The 24,730-nt window shown below is 45.9% G+C and overlaps 1 protein-coding gene across 1 annotated transcript; it reads left to right on the top strand.

The window, feature by feature from the left end:
• The first annotated feature begins 1,444 nt into the window (after window positions 1–1,444).
• LOC133359575 (E3 ubiquitin/ISG15 ligase TRIM25-like) lies at window positions 1,445–22,876 on the top strand. The gene is made up of 7 exons (XM_061578020.1): window positions 1,445–1,989; window positions 4,808–4,880; window positions 5,177–5,272; window positions 11,286–11,519; window positions 13,605–13,627; window positions 13,987–14,090; window positions 22,071–22,876. Exons 1-7 carry the CDS (start codon window positions 1,502–1,504, stop codon window positions 22,619–22,621), a joined length of 1,569 nt encoding a protein of 522 aa, XP_061434004.1. The 5' UTR covers window positions 1,445–1,501; the 3' UTR covers window positions 22,622–22,876.
• Window positions 22,877–24,730: the final 1,854 nt, after the last annotated feature.

The following is a 24,730-nucleotide window of genomic DNA, read 5'->3' as shown; positions in this document are numbered from 1 at the left end:
GTGTGTCTACGTCGAACCCACTACACTTGTACAAAAAAGTAAAATAAGTAATATTTAAAATACTTTTTTTAAAACACGCTTTAATGAAATGTACCGTACGAGTAATGACAAAACTCCACGACTCCAGGAAGTGGCCCTGAAGCTTGCCATAATGTAAGGTGATTTACAGCCAACGTCAGTAGAGCGTGGACAATTACACCCGAGCCGAATCATAATATATAAAAAATATAGTTAAATATTTTTTTTTATGATAGAATATAGTATTGTCATCAGTATGACATAAGTATACAAAGTTTGCAGTCTATACCACATTGGGAAGTGGGTTAAAATTGAGTTACAATATTTGAGGATACGACAACAACAACAGAGTGATTTAAATAAAAGCGTGTAAAATACATTGAAACAAGCAACATTTAGTTTAAGCTTGAAAGTATATGTCTTAGCAGATGCTTTTTGCTGTATAAACAGCCTCACAGTCGCCGGTGAAACCAGCTTGTGGGAAAAACCATCACTGTTTCCCTGGTTACCGTGGGGTTTTGAATAAATATTATCAACTGCGATTATTAAACCCTAAAACGGTGTGTGGATGTAACGCCACGTCTACACAGGTAAATACGCGCCACCGTGTGGAACATTCCAGGGCACGTCTCTTGGTGTTAATAATTTAACTGTGGATGAAGTCAGTTCCTTTCCTTGTTCATCGTTCCTGCTCTGGGAGATTTTTTTAACACGATCAGTGACACGCATGTACAGTAAAAAAATAAACTTTAATAAATTAGCACGGTTGGAGTGAGGCCAACCACCGGATCCAATTGCCCACCCACGCGCCCTCCTACCCACACGACCTGCCACCCTCCCAACCACACGCCCTCCCACCCACTCACTCAACCAGCATCCATTCGAAATAAAACTGTCCCAGGATGAACATAGGATGCATTAAGCCAAAAGTTAAAATATAACTTCATAAGCATTGAAAATACGATTAAAAAGTAAAATGGATAAAGACACATGTAAAAAAACAAGTTATCCTCTGAGTTAGAATGTATGCACAAGGTGCGGTTCAACTATGGCAATGCATATATCCTTACCCGAGCCTGTCAAACCAGTCTGTGGAACAAACCATCGCTGTGTCCCTGGCTGCTGCTCGGTTTATTTATCCAAATATTATATCACTTGAGACCAGTCAAAACAATGTATGTATGTTGAACTTCTTCCACACCGTACGTAGCCAACCGTGCTAATTCGAAGTGCTAGAAGACAACAAACTAAACACAAAAAGCAGGTTTAGCTAACACAGTGTGTGACTGTAACTCCACGTCTATACAAGTGAACCCGGCCGCCTTGTGGAACATTCCAGGGAGTGTCTCGGGGTATTTATAACTTAACTGCAGGTCAAGTCAAGTTCATTTCTTTATTTGACTCCGCTGTGTGAGCAGCTGCTGCTGCGATAGCTCCTCTGTGAGCCGCGGCGAGCGACTGAGTCCGAGTGAAGCCATGGGCCATGGCGAGCGCGTCTCCCAGTGATTGTGTAGACAGTGAGCTGAGCTGCCCCATCTGCCTGGGCACGTTTGACTGCCCCTCCACGCTGAGCTGCGGACACTCGTTCTGCATCCGGTGTCTGGACGGTTCCTGGGAGAGAGCGAGCAGCTTCAGCTGCCCGCAGTGCCAAGCGGCCTTCTCTGAGCGGCCTCAGCTGAAGAGGAACGTGGCGCTTGCCAACCTGGTGGAGCAGCTCAAAGTTGGAGAGAGGATGGCCGGAGTTGTCTTCTGTGGTGGCTGTGATGATGGGGAGACTCCTGCAGTTAAGACCTGCCTCAGGTGTGAGATGTCCCTGTGTGAGTCCCACCTGAAGCCTCACCTGAAAAACCCCAAGTTGATGGACCACGTCCTGGTGGCTCCCATTGTCAGCCTGGAGGAGCGAAGCTGCCAACAGCATGGAGACCCTTACAGGTTCTTCTGTAAGCAGGACGAGAGCCTCGTGTGCAGGGTGTTGGATCTATGCCCTGTTTTCCGTTATTAATATTAAGAATAATTAAGAAAATTTTGTTTTTTGTTTTTATTATATCTATATATATATTTTTTTTAATAATGAGGACGGCTCACTTCTCCTCACGGGCACACCGGGAGTCCATGAGACATGGAGGGCGGTTGAAATGATAGGAATTCGGTCACGAAGAGGTCATAGACATCCAGACGGACAAAAAGATGTATGGACTAAACCTCCCAAGACATCTGGAGATGTACAGATAAGGTGCACAGTAAATAACGGTTGAAACTTCGCATTTTCTTAACGTTTTCCTAACCGAAAAGTAGAAACTTAACAGAAAGAATGAACCAACAAACAATAGGGGCTTTTTTTATTAGTAATTCCCTTGTATTCCTCGTATTCACCGTATATATATATTATTTTTGTATTGTATGTTTCTATCTACCTGACCAAAAAAAAAAATAATAATTACGAATTCCAACAGTCAAGAAAGCATAAGTGGAAACTTAGTTGCACTTAACCTCAGGACATTAAAATATAACTCAAGAATAAATGTAACACACAGGACCACATAATGTATCGCATACATCTCCTCGACCACCTTTGTCTTCCAGCAGTGTCTGACCTCAGAATGACCCACGCAGGGCAAGCAAGGAGGGAGCAAAAAGGTCACAGGGGGGAATCGGTGCCTGACATTCCAAAGACATCTGTTTTGTTGTTTGTTTTCTCTCGCAAGAGACGCGGAGAGAGAGAAAGGAGTCACGTTTTAGTTAGGCACACACACAGCGAACGGGCAGTCTGGTCCGAGTCGAGCTCAGCGTTGCGACGGGGCACGCAAGGGAGCTGTGGCAGTCGTGCCTCGAGAAGAGATGGGACGACGAGACATCGTTAAAGTGGCAGCCTGAGAGCAGTCTAGTCCGAGTCGAGCTCAGCGTTGCGACGGGGCACGCAAGGGAGCTGTGGCAGTCGTGCCTCGAGAAGAGATGGGACGACGAGACATCGTTAAAGTGGCAGCCTGAGAGCAGTCTGGGTTGAGTCGTGCTCAGTCTCGCAACTCGGCTTGCGACGCGGTGTTGCGACGGGGCTCGCAAGAGAGGTGTGGCAGTCGTGCCTCCAGGAGAGATGGGACGACGAGACGTCGTTAAAGTGACAGTCTGAGAGCAGTCTGTCCGAGGGGCGCTCGGTCTCGCAACTCGGCCTGCGACGCAGCGTTGCGACGGGGGGCTCGCAAGAGAGCTGGGGCGGTTGTGCCTCGAAAAGTGATGGAACGAGGAGGGGTCGTTCGAGTCGCAGAAGTCTGAGTTCAACCTGGGTCAGGGCTGGGTTTCAGCCGTGCTCCGGCTGGCGGAGCGTCGTGAGGACACGAAACACCGATGCCGATAACAGGTCGCTTCTCGCAGAACGAAGTTAAGTGCGAGTGAAGCTGGCAGCTGCCCGAACAAAGGAAGCACGGAGCAGAGAGAGTGACGAGTGACGACAAGCAATCAACCTGTAAAAGGGCGGAGATCGCCAAGCGTCGACCAAGCGTGCAAAGCAGAGAGCGCGAAGCAGTGGAGGAAGCCTGGTCAAACGGCTGTGAGGGAGAGGACAGCGCCATCGAATGCACCGTGTGCCTGAGGGCACACCGACCAACGACCAGTGTGAACACACAAGACGTCCAGAGCGGCGGCGAGCATCGTGCCGACTCAACAATCAATCGAGCAGTGGAGAAGCCGGGGGCTGCCACCAAGAAAGCGCGAGCGCCACCCAGCGCCACCGAGCGACACGAGCGACCGAGCATCTTCAAGGACAGCATTGTGCCAACTCGTCAATCTAGCAGTAGAGAGAGAGAGCGCACGAGCAGCACCAAGCCCCCGGAACCATCAAGCGCCAAGCAAGCAAGTTTCTTCAAGGAACATCGTGCCAACGCCGCTCAATCCAGCAGTGGAGAGAGAGAGAGAGCAAAAGCCGAGCGACACGCCGAGCGAGGGAGCAGCACGACTCGATGCGGCCACGCCCCACCCAGAGGAAGCTGGCCGCTGTTCGTATCCTCCCACACCACACAAGCTAACGACACAACTCCCGACTCTAAGAATTAATTAATATTACAAGGGAACAACGCACACACAGCACGCACACGAATAAGACTTTAAAAGAAAAACTGTCTTTGCGTTTCAAAAAGGGTTGCCATTTCGAGGTGGTGCGTTCAATATCAACTGATCGTGCAAAGCAGTTGCTGCCGTCGAGTTACATGAATAAGAAATGTTTTAGTCATTCATTTTCGTTAACTGCATAATTTCGCCAATGAAGAAGTATTTTTAGTCATTCAGTTTCGTTAATTGCATAAGATTGCCCAGGAATTTATTGACGTATACTCGCTTTCGCATACTAGAGTGTCATGTGCTTGTTTAGAATTAAAATTGCTTAACACCAACTGTTCGAGTGCTTCTTTCCAAGTCCATGCAAAACTGCCTTATTCTTGACAACTGTATCCTGTGATGAGATCTGAACCTGGAGACCTAAAAATAATAAACACACTAAGATAATCAGCAAATGTTTAATCGATGATAATCGTGTTATCCTGATTGATATAACCCTGGATAAACGAAACCGAGCCTAATTATCACAACTGCACACATTAACATAACCGCAAGCATCCGCATAAATTACTACGATTATCTCTACGATTATCATAATTTATGCATATAATTACATGCATTATCATAATGTATGCATGTTAATACACACACTATCATAATTAATGCGATTTGCGCATTTTTCGGAAAATTATTAATTTTTATTATTTTTATCAAAATTTCATAACCCAACACATACAACAAGGGACTGCACCATCGCAGGAGACCACATAGGACATCGGGTCATCACGCTCAAGGATGAGCACGAGACACGTAAGGTGAGGCCCTCAAGGAGTGAGAGCTACTCAGGTACAGAAAAAAACTATACCTCAACTCACTGGCCATAACAACATGGGAAGTAAATAATCAGTGTCACTGGGATTATTAGAAACATCTCATGCAACGAACATCACCATGAGTTGATTCTCTCTCCACCGTCCCTTGCCCTTTTAGACTTTTTCAATCAGTCTGGGATGACTTCCTGGCCATCAATGTGGGGGGCTCCGTGTGTGGTGGGGCTGAGAGGGAGTCGCTCAGGGAGTGGAGTCTCCTCTAGTGACTTCGTCTCTCACAGAATGGAGTCGGAGAGGAGACGCGAGCGGTGGAGGAGAAGAGGAAGAAGGCGGAGGCGTCCGTGGGACAGATGAAGGCCGCTCGCAAGGACGTGCAGGTACGACGCGTGGACTTTGTTACCCTGTGACCTCCACCCTGCTTGGAGTCTGTGACTCTCCCTGTGAGGACAACTTCATAGACTCAAGTAAACTTTTTTACTTTTGAATCAATGTGTAGTAACTTTGCAGGATATTGAACTATTATTATTATCGTTATGGGTGCTTGAAATGTAAACAAATGCAACGTTTATGGAAAAAAGGTTAATATTTGTTGAGACTGCAAAGCATTTCGCAGGATAACTCGAATGACTTGCAATAGGTGAGATAAAATAACACAGTATGGAGCAACAACTGTATTGAATTAGAAACTAGACATTAAACATGTGAAGATGGTAAAATGCGACAGGAAATCGTCTAATAAATGCTACAATAAACACTAGAGATGCGGCTTCAAGAGCGTGTAGGGAATGCAAGAAAACACTTGTGCGCTCATGACACGCATACAACTGTCAAGCAGACTCAACACAACGTAGAGTCAATGACTATTTCAAACATTTTTACGTGAACGAATCGTGATGTATTAGTGAATCACTCTTTTGGTGTCGTACATTTTAATGGAAAGGATAATTACGTGATTGCGTCTACTTTTGATATGTCTTCAACGGTATTGCTCTGAGCCTGTTTGCATTATCGCATTCATGAGTTTGTTCATTCATTCGTTTCTCAATCCACTTGTCCTGGTGAGGGTCGTGGAAGCAGAATGTTGAGTAGAACGATCTAGACATCTCTTTCCCTGGTGACAGGCTCTAGCACTTCCTGGGGAATTCCCAGGCGTTCCCAGGCCAGCCGAGTGACATAGTCCCGCCAGCGTGTCCTGGGTCGGCCCCGGGGTCTTCGCCCAGTGAAACATTCCCAGGAGAGTTCCAGGGGGAGTCTACCGGGGGGCATCCTTACCAGGTGCCCAAACCACCTCAAATGGCTCCTTTCGATCCAGAGGAACAGCAGCCCCACTCTGAGGCTTTCCTGGATTACTGAGCTCCTCACCCAATCATGGAGAGTAAGCCCAGCAACCATGCAGAGAAACCCCATTTCGGTCCCTTGTACCCGCGATTTCATCCTTTCAGATATTATCCAAAGCTCATGACAATAGGTGAATGTGGGAACGTAGATCGACCTGTAAAGCAAAAGATTTGTTCGATAACTCACCTCCCACTTCACGACCATGGAACGGTACAATGCCTGCAACACTTGGAACGCCGCACTGATCCACCGGCCGATCTCCCGCTCCCACTTACCATCACTCAGGAAAGAAACCCCGAGGTACTTAAACTCAAACTTGATTTGGAGCTTTCGTGACTGCAAGAATTACTCTTTGGTTCTTTCGGTAAAGTCACGTAGAAAGAAAAATAAATTAAATAATAGCATACGACGTTTCGATTGCAACACAAGCAATCATCATCAGGTACGAATGAAAGAGAAAATAAAGCTAGTAGACTTAGAAATATAATGCAATACAACACATAACGTAACAGTCAACACCCTACCTGGTTGATTACGTTCTTCCAAAGGTTGCAAAATTTGATAGAGAGATAAAACACAGACACGGAGACATATAGACAGACATAAGCAGAGATAACACAGAGACACACAGAGAGAGACACACGCATAGGCACACAGAGAAACAACGCCTCTGTGTCGAGGCCTTAAATAGAGCGAGAGGGAGGCAGAGAAAGAGAGGGGGGGTAGAGAAATTAGCATGTCAATGAGAGATTTGGAGCTGTCGTGACTGCTGGAAAACTAGAGCAACAACACAAAGACACACACAGAGAGAGAAAACACACTTAATTAAACAAAACTTAGTAAAATTTGGAAATGCAATGCAATGAAACACAGAAAGTCGGTCAACACACAATTAATGCATAGCCTGGTTGATTACGTTCTTTCAAAGATTGCTAAATTAGAAGTTAAGTGTTAAATTTGAGAGAGAGACAAAACACAGACATGGAGACAAAGACAGACACACAAGCAGAGAGAGACAACACAGAGACACAGAGAGAGAGAGAAAAAAAACTTGAATCCTCCCCGTAGAGGTGGTTCAAACTTGATTTGGAGCTTTCGTAATTCCTGCAGTCACGAAAGCATTACAGGGAACTTGGTCATATGCCTTCTCCAAGTTTACAAAGCAAAGGTAGACTGGAGAAGCATACCCTCATGACCCCTCAAATATCTGTAAGAAGGAAAAGAGCTGGTCTATTGTTCCACGACCCTGACGGAATCCTTTGAGGATCAACCAACCGGCAGGAGCCTCCACTCCAGCACTCTAGCCTTGGCTTTACCTGGGACGCTAAGGAGTGTGAACTGTCTTTAGTTGGAGCACACCCTCTAGTCCCCTTTCTTAAAAATGGGAACCACGGCTCCAGTTTGCCAATCCAGAGGTACTGTACCCATCGCCTTCCATGCAACATTGAAGAGGCCTGTTAACGACGACACACCAACACTGTCCAGTGCTTTCAAGAACTCTGGGTGAATCTCGTCCACTCTAGCAGCTTTGCCGCTATGAAGACCCTCAACCGCCGCAGAGACTTCAGCAGCCATGATGGATCTGATCCCCCCCAGCTGTTTCTAGAGCTGGCTTCTGAGAGGAGGGCTTGTCCACCGGGTTGAGGAGCTCACCAAAATGTTTCTTCCAGCTGTCAGCTATCTCCTTAGTTGAGTTCAATGTTACGCCACCCTTACTAGGAACAGCCTGGGCCACGCCCCGTCGACCCTTCCCAATGCGTCGGATGGTTTGCCAGAATATCTTTGAGGCTGACAGCAAGTCTCTCTCCATGGCCTCTCCAAGTTCCTCCCATGCCCGGGCTTTCGCATCAGTGATTGCTACCGCTGCCACCCTCTTGGCAAGCAGGTACCTCTCAATCGAGCAAGGAGACCTTTTTCCGAGCATAGCTAGGAAAAAGCCTCCTTATTCAACTTGACAGCGTCCCTCAGCATTGGTGTCCACTAACGGGACCTAGGTTTGCCACTTTCAAAGGCACTAACTGTCTTCCAACAACAGCTTTTCACAGTCGCATCCACAATCGAGGTCCTGAACATTGTCCACTCGGACTCAATGTCCATCACCTTTTCTGGAGAGCAAGATAAGTTTTTCCAGAGGTGGAATTTAAAATCTTTCTGCACTGGGTCTTCTGCCAGACGTCCCAGAAAAGCTGCACTATTCGTTTGGGCCTTCCACGTCTATCTGGTCAGTGCTCCAAGCATTGCATCTAACTTTCCACCAGGTGGTGATCAGTTGACAGCTCTGCCCCTTTCTTCACCTGAGTGTCCACAACATATGTCCTTAGTTCTGATAATACCAATATAAAGTCAATCATTGACCTTCGGCCCAAGGTGCCCTGTTGCCAAGTACACACATGAGCATCCTTTTGTTCAAACATGGTGTTTGTTATTGACATTCTGTTACTATCACAGAATTCCAGTAACATCTCAACATTCGGAGTCGGATCAAGGGTGGCATTCCCCCTTATCACGCCTCTCCAGGTATCTACATCATTTCCCACTGGGACAAACTCCAACTGAACAGCACCCAGCCGGGGGCTTGTGAGTATCCCCCATTCACCCGGGGCCTCTCACCAGGGGTTATGCCAGAACAGGAGAGAGACCACCCCCGATTGAGAAGTTTACTTCCAGTGCCAATGCTGTGTGTGTAGGTGAGACCAACTACATCTAGTCGGTACCTTTCCACCTCCTCCACCAATGCCGGCTCCTTCCCCCCCCGCCCCCCCAGTGATGTGACATTCCAGGTCCCAATAGCTAGTGCCCATTGCCAAGGTCCAGTCCGTCTGAGACCATCCCACTCCCTGCAATACTGGCATTGCATCCGCCCCTCACTCTTCCTCCTGCGGATGGTGGGGCCACAGGACGGTGCCACGTAGCCATTTCGGGCAGGGCTCAACCGAATTACGTGGGTCTCCTGCCCACCAGGCTCTTCTCGGCAAACACCACCCCCAGGCCTGGCTCCAGGGGGGGTGTCCCGGTATACCTTGTCTGGGTCAAGTTGTCTGATTTTGGTATTTTTTAACCATTCATAAAGGGATGGTTTTTTGGGACCATTATTTGTCTGGAACGTCCGCCCAGACCTGTTCACTAAGGGAGATCCTACCAGGAGTACAAGACTCCAGGCGACATAGCTCTGAGGGTCATTAGAACACACAAACATCACCTCCACGATAAGGTTACGAGTATCCAATGCCATGGAAATCCTGCTGTAAAAGAGGGAATTAAGTCAGCTGGTGATAATAATTACGCAAAACCTCAATGTTGTGGAAAACATTAGTAATAAAAACCGATAAGCAGATAATGCCTCTGTATAAAAATTATGAGAAAAATGTACACATCATATCAGCCTCACGACGTGGGAGTGCATCGTTTCAAAAGTATTGATTCAGTACAAGAAAGCTCTGGACTGGTTTCCATATCCAGTGTCTCAGTATCAGCCAGGCTTGCTGTAGTCAATGCTGGTGTACTTCCCTATGTTCATAGGTAAGGACCTTCTCATAAAGATATAGTTCGTAGTGCGATGCCAAATCATAATACACAACACAAACATAATTATTAGATTTGTGGTGGAGAATATAACTATGAAAATAGATAAATGAACGATATTTTTGCCGTATAGATTTGTCTCTCCACCTAAAATACATATTTCTAAACATCCACGGTCTTCTGGGAGTGCATAATTATAGCTGCATTGATTCAGCATATATACATATCCCACTCACCACGCAACTCACTACTCTTTACACCTCCACTTAAAGTTGACTTGGACAGCCCGGTAATTTGCATCTGTGTTCAGGTGACAGGAATTTATTTGGAACAGAATCTTGTGGTATTGTGTTTAAGTGTATTACAATAAACTGCACAGCTTTGATTAATCTACACTGACTGACCTATGTCTAGGTTTGGTCTGCGTAGGATTTAGCTATCCTGCCTTTACTGCCCTGCATAGTGATAGGGCCCTGAATATTAATTGTTACACAGAAAATCCCATTAAGCCATGAACCCAGTTAATTTGCAAGGGAAATCCTGATGCATCAGCATAGAACAAAAACAATATAAAGTTGATAGTTGGGGAGGGATATGCAACATGAAAAGAGTGCTTCAGAGCTACCGGAATTTTTTTTTACAAACAACCATAACAATATTAACAAAATTAACAACAGGTGTATTGCACCAAAAAAGGACTAATGTATGGTTAGTACACAGATGAGCTTGAGGTGAAGTGAACATGATTTTACGTAAGCCAATCGTGCTAATCGGAGGTACGGCGGAAGGACAACAAACTGAACACAAAGACAGTTCTCAATCGAGACGATGTAAAAGTACATAGCTCCAATGGCTTCCTAATATTTGAAGGAAGAACGTTCCAGATGGCCACAGAAGCGCACCTGAAAGCATGCGATGCAGCGGCCGTCTTTGTTCGATCGAGTGAATAAAAAGACCATAATGGCAATACAAAAATTAACAACAAAGGGTTGGGTCCATGCAGTTACAGCAGCTGAAGTGTGTAGTCTGAGCTAATAGTGAATTGAAACGGTGGAGGGAGGGGAGAGAGCCCAGCCTATGTTGAGAGGCATGGACATTCCAGCAATGTGAGCTAGTTTTAATAACAGGTAATTATAGTAAGTTATTAGTCGTTATTGTTTTCCATATTTGTGCGTAAAATATCTCAGTTGTTTTGAACTATGTTTTTTAGTACGTTTTGGTTCAGTAATGCATCTTAGGTCATATAATGGGACCGTATGGAAAATTATGTTTCGATTTACAATTTAATGTTTCACTTTATGTTGTGATTATTTCCAGAGGAATCCAATTTTACTTTTCATTTTACTAACCATATTATGGATATGAAGGAACTAGATACTTAAAAGTTATCGACCTGTTCAATGAGATGTAAGTGCAGACACATAATGTGGAGGCAGGGCAAACTAGGTTTGGAGTAACCAGAAAACAACGTGATTTTGGTGTTTATAGCATTGAATATTAATTGATAGCATCCATCGCACACCCCTGCAGGATTGCATGGTCCAGACCAAGGCTCATATCTCAGGCGAGTTCGCCCACATGAGGGCGATGCTGGGTGACGATGAGAAGACGGCTCTGGATCGCGTGGATGTGAAGGGGGGCAAGCTGCTGTCCCGGATCGAGGAGAACATCGCTCATTACGAGCACGAGATCAGCGACCTCAAGGCAGGAGCCACGCGCCTGCGCGCTCTGCAGGAGGAGAGGGACTCGCTCACGTTCCTGCAGGTAGAGCATTTTCATAGCTAGGATAGTACTCGACTTACGAACACAACTCGTTCCCAGGCCTGTTCGCAAAGACGAACAGTTCATAAGTCGGAACACAACAATGTGCCCTATTTGAATTCCATTACAATTGCTGTCATGAAATGTGTTCTGGTTCAAGAAAAAACTGAAGCATTGTTAAACTCATAAATAAGAAGAAATACTGTACATTTCCATGTAACACTGTAAAATAACTGTATAGTAAATAAAACATGAGATAAAGTAACATGAATAGAAAAAAATCCGTTGCATTTTCACTTACCTTGAGTCCCGATCCCGTCTTGCTTATTGAAAGAGGCGCAATGAGTCACTACAATTGAACACACAAACTCACACACGGGGGAGGCACACACAAATGAAAGATACACAAACAGACACGCACACAGACACTACAAAGAAACACACACACGGGCCATTTGTGCACACACAGACACAACAACCGCCATTCGCCACTAAGTGGCGGTGATGTCAACACGACGCTTGTGCCAGGCTATGTGCACGTTGAGGCCACGTGAAATGTCGAATACCCGCTAGCAGGAGGTCACGGGGCAGACCCAGGTGCCACGGGTCGACTGACTGAGATAACTGGCTGATGCACCACGTGTACCCCCTACTGTACCAACTTTCTGTGCTTTAGCCACCCGGCGCTCCGCTCGTTGTTGTGAGCGTCGCTCCTCCGCCCTCCGTTGTTGTTGGAGGGTGACTGCCTCCAACTGCCCAGTAGCGTCCTTCATGAACCTCCTCCACAGAGGCCGATCTTGACACCGCTGGTACCAGTCATCGGCAAGTCCACTCAGCTCCACGTCCTCCTGTACTACATCACTCAATCTCTTCTCTAGCCCATACCGCGCCCGTTTAGCCCTCTCGATCCGGCCGAACAAAAGCTATTTAGGCATGCGGTGGCTGGGCATGCGGGCTACATGACCCAGCCAATGCAGCCTTGCCTGCCAGAGGAGCTCACCGATGGGACTTTATCCACATCTTTCAAGGATTTGTGAGCTCACACAATCCAGCCTGGTTAAACCCAGGATGGATCGTAGGCAGGCCAGCCTAAATGTTTCTAACCGGCGAAGATGTTCCATTATGGGGGTGCACTTTTCGCAAGCATAGAGAAGGGAGGGAATGACTGTGGCCGAGAAGACCTGAAGCTTCGTGCGGAGCGACAGACCAGGTAGCTTCCACACAGCGTTACGCAACCGATGAAAAGATAATGCCGCATGACTGGTTCGGAGTGAGACCTCTGCTGTTAAACCGGAGCCGGTCATGAGCACACTACCCAGGTATGGAAAACTCTACACTCTCTCCACACCTGTCCTATCACTAATTGCGAGTTGTGGGAGTGGAGTGTCCGATGGTACAAAATACCCAGGCAGGTGCTTAGTTTTGGTGGGGCTGATGGTAAGGCCCCACCTCTTAGTTGCAAGCTCCAGGTTCACCAGCAGCACCTCCAACTCCTCCTCTGAGTGAGCAGCAATTACCAGATCATCGGCATACATAACGTGGTTTAGCAATAGGGAGCCATCCCTTGACCACACCCGGGCATCGATCAGCCTCCCATTGTATCTGTACCAGATGGAAATTCCCCTGGTACAGCTGTTGAAGGCTTCACGAACTACGTGGTCGAAATAGATGTTAAATCATGTGGGAGCCAGAGGACATCCCTGTCGCACACAAAGGTGTACTGGGAATGGCTCCGACTCCAGGCCACAGTTTTACCCGGACCCAAAAATCGTCCCAAAATTTCTAAACTACTGACAAAGGTAACGCAATGCTCTGGGTGGACGATTATTTCGAATGTTGGTTCACAATCACTGCCGCTCGATGTTGAGTGCCACGTATGCCTATTGCCTGTGGCAATGGTTTGAGAGGTGACACCTTGCTGATGATAATCATCGAGTGCAAACGAGTCCACGGCTTTGTCTTGATTACAACCAACAACACTGGGATACGCGAATGGCTGAGCGCACCCTCATCGCGTCTACCAATAACCGTGTTGTTAACGTGGCTCAAAATGAACGGACTCGTGCCCCTTGTGTCTGACTCCTGCAGGTTCACCTGAAGGAGACAAACCGGTATGGACTCATGAACTCACACAGATTCACACACTGGGTGACTGTGTGTGAGACATGATGCTGTGTGTCATGATGCTGTCTGTGAAGATGATGCTGTGTGAGGATGCTGTGTGATGATGCTGTGAGTGATAATGTTTTGTGTTATGATGCTGTATGGAGTGTATGTGATGATGCTGGTCGGGCGTGATGATGCTGCGTTTGATGATGCTTTGTAGGATACTGGCTGTGTGTGATGATGCTGCATGTGATGATTATATGTGCGATGATGCTGTGTGATGATGCTGTGTGATGATTGCTGTGCGTCATTATGCTGTGTAAGACACGGGCTGTGTGAGTCACTGCTGGTTGTGGTGTCATAGGAGAGACGCTCAGAAGGAAGCTCCACACTCATCTCCCAGCAAAGAAGATATTGCCACGATAAGCGCACAGCAGGGAGCTCTGATCAAACTGCTGCCGTTCATGTGTGAGTAACACGGACTCTTGCCACGTGTGCATGTATGTTATTGCATATGTAATCGTGGCTGTGTGTAGGTCGCGATGAAATGGAGTGTGTGGAAAGGGGTCGTCTAGCAGTTAGCATGCTGCGCTACAAATCCAGTGCTACAAATCCAGCCACTGGAGTTCGATTTCTGCTCACGGCCAACACCAGTGATGATTATCTGAACAGGTCCTGAACCCCCCTAGGAAGACTCAGCCGTAAATACATGGTCGGCTATGTGCGGTGCGAAAGAGGTTAAACATACAAACAAATTAGTATCTGGTGCAGTGTGTAGACATAGACACGAGAGATACAAAAGCGGTCGGGCGTGGTACTGGCCACCCACCCCCTCGTGTGCCATGCTGGTCTCCATAGGTGCTCGCTAACAGCATTTGCCCCAACAGTCTGTTAAAGATATACGGGTATATCTTTGCCTTTGTAATGGTGTATGTGTAGTGCTGAACTTTACGCGGACAACTTTTTCCTTTTCTGTCGTCACTTTATTTTATCCAACACAGCACATTTCGCCACCATTCTCCAGCGCGTTCTCCACCCGCTCGCCATGCTCTGCCGGCCTCGCTCGCCCCGTTCGCCCCGGTCCTCCCTCTCTCTCTCCGTCTCTCCCGACTCCCATCTCTGCTTCTGCGTCCCACTCCAGCCGTCGCTCTCTCTCGGCTTCTGCGTCTCACTCCGACTGTCGCTCTCTCTCGGCTTCTCCGTCTCACTCCGACTGTCGCTCTGTCTCGGCTTCTCCGTCTCACTTCGACTATCTCTCTCGTTCAGCTTCTCTGTCGGTACTGCTACTCTGCACTTCTACTCCACTGCTACTCTACACTTCTCTTCTACTCCACTGCTACTCTACACTTCTTCTTCTACTCCACTGCTACCCTACACTTCTTCTTCTACTCCACTGCTACCCTACACTTCTTCTTCTGCTTCGAACGACTCCATCCAGCTCCTATCACAACTTCTCGTCTCACTCTCCCGTATTTATACCGTCCCTATTAATTTCCAATTAATTGGTTGGCGTCCCCCCTAACGCCCCGCGCCCCCAGCCCCCGGCGCCACTTGTCCTCATTTCCAGACTTAGCGGTGCCACCCTGTCCCTGACAACAACAACCGGCCAATCACTGCCCTGCATCCATAATTGCCTAACGGGTTGTCTCTCTCTCCTCCATTGTCCCACAGCAACACCAGCCTGTCCCGGTACGACCCCACTGTTCCCAGCCCACACGTGTTTGCAATTACCTCCCTTGGTGCGCGTTAAACCACTACATATGTATCCATGTTTCTTTAACTTCTTTCACACTGTACGTAACCAACCGTGCTAATCGGAGGTGTATGGGTGTATGGATGAGCGAGAGTGAATGTTTAATGAAGATGGGGTGGTTTGTGCACCGAGCTACAAACATGGTCACCGACACGTGATTCACGGCCATGGCTGGATTCAGAACCAATGTTGGACCTCTCCTAGATCGACTCAGCCTTAATGAGTACCTAGTACACCTGGCAAACATCAGCACTGTGGGAACAAAGGCAGCCTGCGGGATTTGTATGATTCAATGAAAAAGGCTATGGTTTTAAAAACGAGATCAAAGTAATTATAGGAATCTTATGGATGATTGGTAATGCCCAAGGATCATACATCCAGACCAAGACACATTTCAGATTATTAGGCTTCATATTAACAGACTGATGTTCAGAGAGTCAAACTAAGGCACTTTAAGAATTCTTAGGTTCCCCCAGTTAATGGCTGAGGATCACAGAATCAGACTAAGGCATAACCTTGGTTAATCTTGGAACGCACTGCACGTGCAAAGATCAACATTACGAATGTAATGTATTCATTGGACAATACTATATAGCACAACCACGAGTGTATTTCACTATTACATGAGCTCCATTGATATTACATGTTTGTATAGTCCAGTGAGGATGCTGTTGGACAAAGTAACTATTGTAGCAGATTAATCTATGACTATGAGTCTTCTCTGTGATCGAAATCATCATCAGACTAAAGCCAGACTACATCACCGTTGTGATGCATAGGGTTCATTGTTAATGCTGTAGGCTCATATCCAGACTAAGGCAGCCTAATGAGTCTCAATATTCATTAATGATGCTTGAGGCTACTATATCCCTACTAAGGCACCTTAAGGATTATTGGGGTCAAGGTTAATACCCGAGGCTCACAAAGCCAGACTGGGCTATCACTGTGGCTGACCATGTGTATCACTGTACATACTTACAGATGCATTACTATTGCCCAGGATGCTGTTGCTATGCTGTCACTGTGGGTGTTTTACACAGAGACGCTGTGGCTGAGATTCTGAGGATTCATAATTCGTACTTGAGGCAGCGTGATACAGATTCAGACACAGTTAGGATTCTTAGGGTTCAGTGTTAATGTGTAAAGCTCTCAGAATCAAAGGCACCTTGAGAATTATTTGTGAATATTCAGAGGTTTATCGGACAGCCAGACAGCTAAGGGCTTCACCCTGGTTGACCGTGTAAATCACTAAATAGTGACTAGACTACACTATCACACACACGAGTGTACATCACTACACTATCACACACACGAGTGTACATCACTACACTATCACACACACGCACACGAGTGTACATCACTACACTATCACACGCACACGAGTGTACATCACTACACTATCACACACACACGAGTGTACATCACTACACTATCACACACACACGAGTGTACATCACTACACTATCACACACACGAGTGTACATCACTACACTATCACACACACGCACACGAGTGTACATCACTACACTATCACACACACACGAGTGTACATCACTACACTATCACACACACACACACGTGGGTACATCACTACACTATCACACACACACACACACGAGTGTACATCACTACACTATCACACATACGAGTGTACATCACTACACTATCACACACACACACATACGAGTGTACATCACTACACTATCACACACACACATACGAGTGTACATCACTACACTATCACACACACGGGTGTAAATCACTACACTATCACACACACACATACAAGTGTACATCACTACACTATCACACACACACATACGAGTGTACATCACTACACTATCACACACACACATACGAGTGTACATCACTACACTATCACAAACACACGAGTGTACATCACTACACTATCACACACAGTGTACATCACTACACTATCACACACACGAGTGTACATCACTACACTATCACACACACGAGTGTACATCACTACACTATCACACACACGAGTGTACATCACTACACTATCACACACACGAGTGTACATCACTACACTATCACTCACACACGAATGTACATCACTACACTATCACACACATACGAGTGTACATCACTACACTACCACACACACACACACGAGTGTACATCACTACACTATCACACACACACGAGTGTACATCACTACACTATCACACACACACGAGTGTACATCACTACACTATCACACACACACACGAGTGTATATCACTACACTATCACACACACACACGAGTGTACATCACTACACTATCACACACACACGAGTGTACATCACTACACTATCACACACACACAGTGTACATCACTACACTATCACACACAACGAGTGTACATCACTACACTATCACACACACACGGTGTACATCACTACACTATCACACACACACACGATATACATCACTACACTATCACACACACACACACGAGTGTACATCACTACACTATCACACACACACACACGAGTGTACATCACTACACTATCACACACACACACACACGAGTGTACATCACTACACTATCACACACACACACGAGTGTACATCACTACACTATCACACACACACACGAGTGTACATCACTACACTATCACACACACACACGAGTGTACATCACTACACTATCACACACACACACGAGTGTACATCACTACACTATCACACACACACACGAGTGTACATCACTACACTATCACACACACACACGAGTGTACATCACTACACTATCACACACACACACGAGTGTACATCACTACACTATCACACACACGCACACGAGTGTACATCACTACACTATCACACACACACGAGTGTACATCACTACACTATCACACACACACACGTGGGTACATCACTACACTATCACACACACACACGAGTGTACATCACTACACTATCACACACACACATACGAGTGTACATCACTACACTATCACACACACACACATACGAGTGTACATCACTACACTATCACACACACACATACGAGTGTACATCACTACACTATCACACACATACGAGTGTACATCACTACACTATCACACACACACGAGTGTACATCACTACACTATCACACACACACATACGAGTGTACATCACTACACTATCACAAACACACGAGTGTACATCACTACACTATCACACACACGAGTGTACATCACTACACTATCACAAACACACGAGTGTACATCACTACACTATCACACACACGAGTGTACATCACTACACTATCACACACACGAGTGTACATTACTACACTATCACTCACACACGAATGTACATCACTACATTATCACACACATACGAGTGTACATCACTACACTACCACACACACACACACGAGTGTACATCACTACACTATCACACACACACGAGTGTACATCACTACACTAACACACACACACACACGAGTGTACATCACTACACTATCACACACACACGAGTGTACATCACTACACTATCACACACACACGAGTGTACATCACTACACTATCACACACACACACGAGTGTACATCACTACACTATCACACACACACAGTGTACATCACTACACTATCACACACACGAGTGTACATCACTACACTATCACACACACACGGTGTACATCACTACACTATCACACACACACACGAATATACATCACTACACTATCACACACACACACACACGAGTGTACATCACTACACGATCACACACACACACGAGTGTACATCACTACACTATCACACACACACACACACGAGTGTACATCACTACACTATCACACACACACACGAGTGTACATCACTACACTATCACACACACACACGAGTGTACATCACTACACTATCACACACACACACGAGTGTACATCACTACACTATCACACACACACACGAGTGTACATCACTACACTATCACACACACACACGAGTGTACATCACTACACTATCACACACACACACGAGTGTACATCACTACACTATCACACACACACACGAGTGTACATCAATACACTATCACACACACACACGAGTGTACATCAATACACTATCACACACACACACGAGTGTACATCAATACACTATCACACACACACACGAGTGTACATCAATACACTATCACACGCACACAGTGTACATCACTACACTATCACACGCACACAGTGTACATCACTACACTATCACACACACACGAGTGTACATCACTACACTATCACACACACACGAGTGTACATCACTACACTATCACACACACACGAGTGTACATCACTACACTATCACACACACACGAGTGTACATCACTATACACTATCACACACACACGAGTGTACATCACTATACACTATCACACACACACGAGTGTACATCACTATACACTATCACACACACACGAGTGTACATCACTATACACTATCACACACGAGTGTACATCACTATACACTATCACACACGAGTGTACATCACTATACACTATCACACACACAGAGTGTACATCACTACACTATCACACACACACGAGTGTTCATCACTACACTATCACACACACGAGTGTACATCACTACACTATCACACACACACACTAGTGTACATCACTACATCATCACACACACACACGAGTGTACATCACTATACACTATCACACACGAGTGTACATCACTACACTATCACACACACGAATGTACATCACTACACTATCACACACACGAATGTACATCACTACACTATCACACACACACACACACGAGTGTACATCACAACATTATCACACACACACACACGAGTGTACATCACTACACTATCACACACACACGAGTGTACATCACTACAATATCACACACACACGAGTGTACATCACTACAATATCACACACACACGAGTGTACATCACTACAATATCACACACACACGAGTGTACATCACTACACTATCACACACACGAGTGTACATCACTACACCATCACACACACACGAGTGTACATCACTGCACTAACACACACACGAGTGTACATCACTACACTATCACACACACACACGAGTGTACATCACTACACTATCACACACACACACGAGTGTACATCACTACACTATCACACACACACACGAGTGTACATCACTACACTATCACACACACACACGAGTGTACATCACTACACTATCACACACACACACACACGAGTGTACACCACTACACTATCACACACACACACACACGAGTGTACACCACTACACTATCACACACACACGAGTGTACATCACTACACTATCACACACACACACGAGTGTACATCACTACACTATCACACACACACACGAGTGTACATCACTACACTATCACACCACCTCGTGTGCCGTGCCGGCCTTCACAGGTGCTCACCAGCACCACTTGCCCCTACAGCCTGTGAAAGGTGACACACGGGAGATGTTTGTGTTTGTTGTACACACACAGAGACGCTGCGGCGGTGTTGATATCCACGCTGCTGCTGCTGCTGTGATCCACTGCCTCCCACGGGCACCACCGCACAGTGGGGCTGAACGATGAATCGATTTCAAATCGAAGTCGCAATTTGAAACAATGCGATTAGCAAATCGCAAAGGCTGCGATTTTTAGCGATTTGAAAAGTCCTATTACTTTCTTATTGGAATTGTTTCATTTTTTATTATTAGAACTTTATTGATTTAACTTAACAATTAATTCTAGATTTGAAGCTTTCGTGACTGCAAGGATTCATACTCTTAGGTTGTTTCGGTAAAGTCACGTAGGTAAAAATAAATAAATAAAATAATAAATGAAAATAACTCAATTAAATCACGACGTTTCGGAGGCAACACAAACCTCCGTCTTCACGTGGGACCGTCACAGCTAGATTTACTGTATCACTTTATATTATTATATTATTATTTAATTTAATATTTTTTTTATCATTATTAGTTAATACTATGTTATTTTATGACTATTTTGTTATTATTTTATCATTAAAATATCTTATTAGTATTTTATTATTACTTTATCAATATTAATTTATTAATATTTTATTTTATTATTATTTTATTTTATTATTTTATTAGTATTAATATTTTATTACTATTTTATTATTATTATTATTATTTTATATTATTATTATTTTACCTACGTCACTTTACCGACAAAACGTAATAATTGTTCTATGTTTGATCGTTCTATTTCAATTAAAACATTTTAATAAATACATGTTGGAAGCAATTAATATCTTTAAAGTTTTCAGCCTTGCATTAGAATATATAGAGCAGTTCACATTTTGATGGTAACATCACATGTTTTACATCTATTACACAGTGAATATTGAACTGAAGCTCGACTTTTAAAAATGTAGATGGCGGGGCAGACAAACGCACCGCTGTACTGTACTTCTGTGCTCTCGAAAGCCGCGCCGCCTGTCTTCGCCAACGCGCGATGACCGGCGTGGTGAAGTATGGTCAAATATCCCCCGCGACCCACACGGTGTAGGGAGGCCCTCATCCAGCAGTGGATTGACAAAGTGCCCGTTTCATGTCATCACACCGATAGCTACGCATTACAACGTTGTATAACAATGCTCATTATGAATTGCTCTATTGTAGTGTACGTGCGTGTTAGTGCACGAGTGTTGTTGTTATAGTCGTGCTGTTGTTACACGGCTACTGTGATTATCGTTACTGCAGACGGACGCTCACCGACTGTGGACCCAAACTCGGCCTGCAACTACCTCCAGATTTCCTCGGACCTCAGGACGGTGAAGTGGACCGCTGTCTCCCAGGGTCGCCCCGATCACCCACACCGCTTTGATTGGTGGTACCAAGCCCTGTGCTCCGAGAGCTTCTCGTCGGGTCAGCACTACTGGGAGGTGGACGTGGGGGGTGCGGCGGGGAGCTGTGAGGTTGGAGTCGCGTACGGAACGATCGCACGGAAAGGGCGTGGTGACGAGTGCAGGCTGGGAAGGAACGACTCATCCTGGGTGTTATATAAAGATAACAACAGATGCGACGTGCATCATGGTGGTGTCTGGACCTCAGTGCCGGTGAGGAATCCTCCCCGGATAGTCGGGTGTCACCTGCACTGGGAGGCGGGGCTGCTGTCGTTTTACCGCGCCAACTCAATGGAGCTGCTGCACTCCATCCACCACTCGTTTAGTCAACCGCTCTACCCCGCACTGGGTGTGTATGGTGATGTTGGTGACACAGTGAGGATTCTGGATCTGAGTCGTGCGTCCTGAGAGCACGGAGTGTGAGCAGCGCAGAGGAACGGGCACAACGCCCAGACTCGTGCACACAAAGACACAGATCCCCCCGTATAGCGTGAACAGGCTGTAGGGGCAAGTGCTGCCAGCAAGCACCTATAAAGGCCGGCACTTCACACGAGGGTGTGGGTGGCCACCACCACGCCTGGCCGCCTTTGTCTCCCAAGTGGCGATGTTTACTCATCGCACCAGGTACTTATTTGAGGCTGAGACGACCTAGGGGAGACCCATGACCGGTTTACCAACACCAATGATTATTATCTGAATCGGTCTTGGGTCTTCCCTAGGTCGAATCAGCCTAAAATGAGTACCTGGTGCGATGAGTAATTATCGCCCCAGGAGATTCAAAGGCGGGTCTCTGCCAGGCTGGCCTTCATAGGTGCTACTCACTAGCAGCACTTGCCCCAATAGTATGTTACGGCTACACTGGGGAATTTTGTCTTTAGTGTATAGAGAGTCATGTGTGCAGTAAGGGGTGGAGCAGTGGTGCAGTGGTTAGCACACTGGCAGGGAAGGGCGGGGGGAGCCAAGGTTCTCTGACCCCATCGTTCCTCGCACCACACCGCACGCCTCATGGTGCTCAACGCCGAGAGTGCTGAGTTCCACCGCGGGCGTGCTAGGAACATGCGTCACGTGACACTGCAGAGTGACGTGCGCCGTCCCCTCGCGATCACTCACTCGTTGGGCATTAAACCAGGGGTTGAATCGGATGGCATCATTACAGGGAGAACTACTTGTGGTGTGTGCCGAGCGTCGCTGGGCTAAAGCATTTTTATTATAACCTGGGGTCGAGGGACTCCTCCACCCACCGAAGTAGTTGTATTGTACAGGGCATAGAGATAGATAAGCCATTTTAACACAGTAATAGTAGGAGGGCTTTCGCCACCAATATTTTTCGTGATAAAGGTTTGGTTTTGTTTAACGTTATAATTATCTGCTCTCAGACTGAGACTTTGGACCTCGAGCCACACCCTAGGATTCATGGGATAACGCCTTTCTCTGCTGACAAAAATTGGAACTGTCTTTTGACTTTGAAGTCTGTTATGTTATTAAGCCTGATATATATCTAGAGTGAAGATCTACCTTACACTATAACACAACTAATATTGTCTCAACACGCAAACACTATTTGTTATTACAGGGAGAGAGACACCTCAAACTCCAAATATACAGCAGCTGTCATGGTCAGAATCCAACACACGACCTCCTGCATACCAGACGACGGAGTTAACATCTCCTAGCCACCACGGCCCCCCTCCTTGACGTGATACACCAATCTGGTGTGAACCCAACCTCGAGTCTCAGGCTGTTTAGCAATGCGTAGATGATTTGAGACACATTGATTATATCGTACCAGTTGTGTACTTGTGTGAACGCTAATCGCATTGTGCTCTGGGCTGTGGGTGAGATTTCTAATTGCTTCATTGCTGGCATGGGTTTGACTTGTTTTGCTTTTTAATTTTGGTGACCCAGGTCACTCCTGTCAATGAAATTCATCCTGATCTCCTGAGTTCTCACCTCGTTAAATTTATATTCAACTCGACTCGATCATCAGCATCAGCAGAAGTATCATCAGCAGAATATTTAGTAACAGGAGCAACAGCATCAACAGCAGTAGCTCCATCATTAACATCATCAGCATCGGGAGTAGAACCAGCAGCATCAATAATGATAGAATCATTATCAGCAGTAACAGAATCATCAGCAGCAGAAACAGCATCATTATCATCACTCCTGCAACCGAGACTCATCCTGGTCTCTTGAGTTCTCACCTGGTTAAACAAATCGACTTTAACACGTAGGCTTTCGCGACCAATATTATCAATGATAAAGGTTTATTGGGTTAGATCGCGTAAATATACATAGACTTGATTGTGTTCTGGGTTATCTGTGAATGGGAATCACATTGTATTGTGGGTCAAGGGTCCAATGTGTTCTCGGTGAATACAAAATAAATCTGAAAATCTATTGCTAAGATTGTCATGCAGGCTGTGAATGTGACTCTCTCATAGCTGAGACTGACTGACTTGTGTAAACATGTATTTTTTGGGATGGTTCTTTGTTTGTATGGATGTTATGTTTTTG

The sequence above is a fragment of the Lethenteron reissneri genome, chromosome 65 (genome assembly GCF_015708825.2).
Source record: "Lethenteron reissneri isolate LAM-NWPU_2019-01 chromosome 65, ASM1570882v1, whole genome shotgun sequence".
Lineage (NCBI taxonomy): Eukaryota > Metazoa > Chordata > Hyperoartia > Petromyzontiformes > Petromyzontidae > Lethenteron > Lethenteron reissneri.
Note: the sequence above shows the minus strand (reverse complement) of the source record. Positions and strands in the feature narration are given on the sequence as shown.